The 6,003-nt window shown below is 37.0% G+C and overlaps 1 protein-coding gene across 1 annotated transcript; it reads left to right on the top strand.

The window, feature by feature from the left end:
• The first annotated feature begins 3,677 nt into the window (after positions 1-3,677).
• On the top strand, positions 3,678-4,344 carry LOC121049343. Its single transcript, XM_040506145.1, has 2 exons — positions 3,678-4,212; positions 4,295-4,344. Exons 1-2 carry the CDS (start codon positions 3,894-3,896, stop codon positions 4,342-4,344), a joined length of 369 nt encoding a protein of 122 aa, XP_040362079.1. The 5' UTR covers positions 3,678-3,893.
• Positions 4,345-6,003: the final 1,659 nt, after the last annotated feature.

Genomic DNA, 6,003 nt, shown 5'->3' with positions numbered 1-6,003 from the left:
AAAAAAAACAACTTAAATAATCAATTTTCTGGCTTCTTTCTATTTCTATATCTTATCTACTTCGATTAAATGATTAGTGATCTAGTACAATATGATACATCGAGAGGTGATTGCAGTGTTTGTAGGGAGAGGCAGCAGTGATATATAGTCCATTGATCTCATATCCAGCCGGCAAAGACGTCCTTGGGCGGCCGTTCTCATCTCTTTCTTTACTTTTCCATCATTCCCTCTTTTATTTATGAATTTACCACTATGCCCTTGTTTACATTTTTTCTTGACTTTTAAAGATGGCATCCCAATCGGACATTCTTATGCCAACAATTTTCCTACTACTAATTTAAATGTCAATTGTAGAATATGGAATTAGGGTCTCCCGCAGTGGACTTTGACTTTCTGAGTTTAATGGTTGATTTGAAGTTGTCAAAACAATTAAAAGTAAATAACAAGTAATGAAATTGCTTAAGGTTGAGAATCAATAAGTGAACATAAGTCAGGGATTGTATGCACCACTAATCAATCATGTATGCAAAGCCAAGTTTAACCTAGTCTTATCTATACATGGAGGAAGATGCTCAAGTTAACCCACCGTTAGAATTAACTTATTGTTTTTCCTTATGTATATGCTAAATGAGAGAAAAGCCCTACACCTGGCCTATTTTTTAAAATGCAACCTAGGTTAAGTAACTCTACATTTAACACAAATAAATCATTATGATTTAGAAAAATGAGACATCATAAGGCATCTTAAGTACGACGCGTCTCAATTAACTTAGGAACCTAATAACATATCTCATGCAAGTTCCCATTTATTAACATGCGCGACTTCCCTAAGCTACTACACTTGACCAATGATCAATACTATTGATTTTAGGATAATACTTAGCTGACCATATTTCTAACCAAACCTATCATCTCTTTCCATTTGCCCAACACGTGTCTTTTTTTTTTTCTCTTTTCTTTAACATCTGTTTATGTTCCCTTCTTCCCCTTAACCAGTCAATTCAATTTCTTAGAAGCCATGGCTCTTTTCCTTCAATCCTTCAATATCTGTGGACCTGCCCAATGACTCACTGTTAATGAAGGCGGAGAGCTCTCCTCGTCGCCGGTGATGACAGATACCCATTTTTTGTAGGCTCATCTCCGATTTGATCTTTGCTGAATATTCAGAGCTCTCATCATCACCTTATTGGCAGAACAGTGGATCACATAATTCTAATTAAAGAAAAAGGAATAACGAAAAATTGAAGGTGGGAAATAGAAACTAAAGTGAAGGAAAGGAGCAGTTTTGGTCTGAGAGACTAGGTCTGGTCTAGTGTTGCTTAAGAGAGACGAATGTCCAGAGCTTTTTTCGGCTTTGTTTTGCTTCAATGGTTGGGCTCTTCAATTGCTTTTTCTAATTTTCTTTAGTGGATCAGAGAGTTACATATTACATGTTGCAGATTTCTTTTTTCTTAAGATCTTGATGATGGTTGTGCTTCTCTTTCTGATGGGTGTGCTTCTCTTTCTAAAGGAACTGATGGGGATCGGAGAATAATTAAGAGTATCTTAATTATCAGATGTTGAAGCAAAAAAGAAGCAGTACACGGTTTGGACAGTGAGACATGTTGGTTAGGAATGATGGTCAGTCAAGATGCTTAAATTTATGCTATTAAAGACAAAAAGAGTGCTCTTCTATTGTTTACAAAAAAAAAAAAAAAAGTGTTCGAAGAAAGAGGAATTTATAACGTCACAGCCCAACGGTCATAATTTAGTGAATTAAAATTTTCCTTGCTCATCAAAGACAGACACGTAACACGTTGAGTATTCATTATTATTATTTTATTTTATTTTATTTTCTGAAACGGAGTAATTTATTTTTTATACAGAGAAAACGCGTGAGAGAGGCGGTTTACGCCGCAAAGCAACTTCCCAACTGCCCAACTTCCCACTTCACTCTCTCTCTCTACTTCAATTTCCCCACACCCCAGAAAACCCTAATTCCCAACCCACAAGAAATTTAGGGATCGATCTGCTCTCGGAGGTTGCAGATCTTGCTGGCTTTGATTCGAACACAAGGGCTTGGGATGTTGCGGTTCAGATGTTGATGGAGTTCAAGATTATGAAGAAAAAAGGCTTGCTGGCCGCACGTCTGGACAAGACCTTCTTCATTCCCAAGAAGAAAAGATCTAATCTTTCTATTTCTAAAAGGACTGACTTGTTGGCTTTCTGTATACCCAAAAAGAAAAGATCCAATCTTGTTTCTCCTCATATGATGAAAAGGAAGAGATCTGGGGAGCAAGATGGTCAAATTCCAAGACTAAAGAGGTGGAGAACTATTACTGGAGATGACTTGGGTTCTCCATTGGCCATGCCCTCTCGTTCTCAAGAAATGAAAAACAAGATTAGCAGCCACGTCCCACTCTGGTCATTCCAAAGGAAATCCCCGCTTCGATTTTCTCTCGTCAAGCTTCATCTATCTACCGCCAGGACAACTGTGGTTAGTTAGTGCACATTCTGAGGTATTTTATTCTGTCATTGGGTTTCTTGCTATGAAACCAATCTCTTAGTAACTACATTTTTAGATACTCAATGATTGAATTAGGTTTTTGTGGTCCCTTTAGTCTAACCATATTAAACATTCACGCGCGTATGGTTTCTTATACCCAATTGATGACAAATCTTCCTCTTTTTGTTTTTTTTTTTTTTCCTTCTCGAGCTCTGTACCCTCTCTTATCTTTCAGCAGAGACTTCCAGCGAAGAAGAGATCATGGTTTTCAAAGCTGGGGTACATTCTTGAGACAACCATAAGAGATTGAGTAAGAATAGATATATGTTCTGATTAGTATTTACTACATCATTAGTTGTTCTCTTTTTCATCACACTAGCTTCTGATTTCAACCTTACAAACAAACAGGTTTTAGAAAATTAGAAAGGAAACGTCCTACGGACATACATATGCATGCAAAATCTTCACAAAATCACATAAGAGGAAAATTTACAGTGGATATTGTTTGTTAAAGGTTCTTGGATTACTTTTGTTATTTAACTGTTGCAGCTGATCAAGTTGATTATGACCACTTGCATGTTCAGAGACGGTATTAGTGAGAAATGGCTGGTGATGCTGTAGATTTGAAATTCGTCCTCCTGCTTTTTTGTTTTTCTCCATTTTTGATAGTTACAGATTGCTGTCATTTCACTTATCTTTTCCTTCTCTATTAACACTGTTAGAAAAAAAAAAATATATATATATATATATATAATCTTTGTTTAGTATTGTGAAGATATTGAAAGCCAATGTGGATCGTCCGTAGGGGCTCATTCTCTGAAGTCTGACCTACATGCGAGGTTGGACAGTCATATGGCTTCACAGGTTCCAGGTAAATATGCAAGTTTCTGTGTTGAAAGTGATCTGAAAATTACCTCTGCAATCTGAATTTTGTGTTGAGGATTATTACACCCAACTTCAGTATGAGAATCTTCCACCAGTTTGCTATAAATGTTGGTCAATTGGGCATGTTAGAGATGGTGTGTTGAGAATGATGATTCTGAGATGCCTGTGACTCCTATGGATAATGTTGTTGATGTTCCTACGCCTACTAGCTCTAGCTCTTTACCTTATACTACTGTTGGGAAGATTCTGAAGGATGCAAATATGGTTGGTTTGGGGCTTTGGGATCATGGAATGTTCTGAGTAAAAGGAAAGGCATTAAGAAGAATGTTGCTTCTACTGTTCCCCTGCCTAGGAAGCTACAGAGTTCATCCTACTTCTATTAAACCTACTATCTCCTTTATGCGAAAAAAAAAAAAAAAAAGCAGCCTCTTTCATCTGCAGCGAATATTGCTATTGGATCCCGATTTCATGTGCTTCAGTCTTGTAAGGATTCTGAGGTAGTCATGAACACTCTAATGCGGGCATGTGTACTCAACCTGAGATAGTCCAAATTTGGAGGTCTGTTCAAAACAAGGGGAATATAAGCACTGAGGTTGACAGAATTACTTCTAGTGGTGCAAGGAAAAATAAGTGTCTTCAACTTGATCCTGTTGAGTCTAAAGGGAAATCTGTTGCTTCAGCTATTGTGGCCCCTATGCCTGTTTCTATTGATGCTAAAAAAACTCCCACTAAGAAAAATTTGGTATGGGCTCAAAAGAAAACTATTGCAACCTCTGAAATCACTGTTGATTTCACTTCTCTCCCTGATGCTGGTTCTAATAATCATCCTAGAGCTGCCACAGGTAGTTTAGCTACTTGAAATACTTTTAGCACTGTAGTGATTTATATTTCTACTTTTTCTATTACTACTGATTGCCTTAATAGTGGCCACTGCTCTCCCAATATCCAGTCCTCCAGTGATGCTAATGGTCTAATGGAGAATGCAGATCCTGTTAACGTAATTTCTTGTGATTCTGAGTCCATTTGTTCCTAATGATGAAGCCAGTGTAGCTGCTGCTTATGCTAGTGATGCTATAATGAAGGGTAGAAACACTATTCTCTCTAAGCTGGTTTTATACATTAGCGGCCCTTCCCATTTTAACTAGTTTCAATGAAGATTCTCTCGTGGATTATCAGGGGTGCTGGTGCTATAAACTTCTCTACTATTTTATTAGTAATTTTCAGAAGATCTATATCATTGATATATTGATTGTGTTGGAGCATAGAATTAATGGTGAATGCTGTCAATAGAGCTGCTGATGGTGTTAAGCAGCTTGTTTTTCTTAATTATTACATAGTGGAGGGATACACTTGCCTCTGTCTTTTCATGACGGAAATCATCATCATGGCCAGCGCTGCAGCCCAATCCAACCGGAGATATGATACATACACACTGGATCAGAATTGCATCAACTTGAAAGGGGCTGGTATTAGTGAGGTACAAGGCTGTATTGGTATGGAACAGCAGCTCCCCCTCTCAGGACGATGTAGATTAAAAATTTAACTTTGCAGGTGATAATTATGTCATTCATATGGATTGTGCCTACTTCCAGTCTGATGGGTTTAACAACTTAGAATTCTACTTTGAAGATCAGTACTTAACAGTATACCAGTGGTCATCTTTGTCTCAGCTACTAGCTGACCTTGGAGACAATGATGGTCTATTATTTGGTTGGTGATGAAGGAACCATGCTCAATTGATGAAGCATATTAGATCGAATCATGATAGCTGTTAATTTGGTCCTGTCACTAGTTGAATTTGCTCTGTGCATATGCAAGTCTAGGATTGTTGTAGATGTTAAATCTTTTCAAATTGTTATTACCACTATTACTTGAGTAAATAATATTCTTTTATTGTTATGTGAATTGGTATCGATTTGATGGCACTTTTGCTGTTCAAGAAGAGTTCCTTATACATATACTGAAGTTGTTGCTCCAGTAAGAATAGTAGAATTTTGAATTACATTCACTGATGATGATGCTGAATGCACAAATAAATTTTTTTTTGGCAGCTGAAATGCACAAATAATTAAAAATACAAACTGCAGACACTTCAAAACCTCAGGAATTCCTTGTACTAGACTCCGGAGTTTAATTTTGGCCCAAAAAAAAAAACTCCCGAGTTTCAAGTTTGCTTTTGTTCAATCAATGTTTTTTTTTCAATTTCGGAAATGTAAATCTAGCATGACAACAATTACAGGTTGTTTGACCTTTTGGAGATACCAAAGGAGAAGCATCTCTTCATGCCCAACCCTTCAAAAGCTGATAATATCATTGTAAGAACCTCGATTTTCAATCAAAGCAAAACTTGGTGGCAGTTTTAACTAATGAAGCAGTCTTCCCGATTTGGTGGAGGACAAGGTGATGTCAAATCTTAATTGTTTAAACATGCAGTAAGGAGACAAAGGCTTTAAACTTGGAGCCTTCAAATATATATAATTGACGTGATTGTCAATTGCATATGGTGGTCCAATGGAAGTGATGAACAAGAAGACAAAAAGAATAATGTTTGATTGTTCAAATATGCATGTGTGCAGCATGCCGTATCAAAAGGAAAGCATGGAATAATCAAATTGCCTTATTTTCTGGAATCA

Source organism: Rosa chinensis, chromosome 1, assembly GCF_002994745.2.
Source record: "Rosa chinensis cultivar Old Blush chromosome 1, RchiOBHm-V2, whole genome shotgun sequence".
Lineage (NCBI taxonomy): Eukaryota > Viridiplantae > Streptophyta > Magnoliopsida > Rosales > Rosaceae > Rosa > Rosa chinensis.
This window is presented reverse-complemented; position numbering and strand designations above follow the sequence as displayed.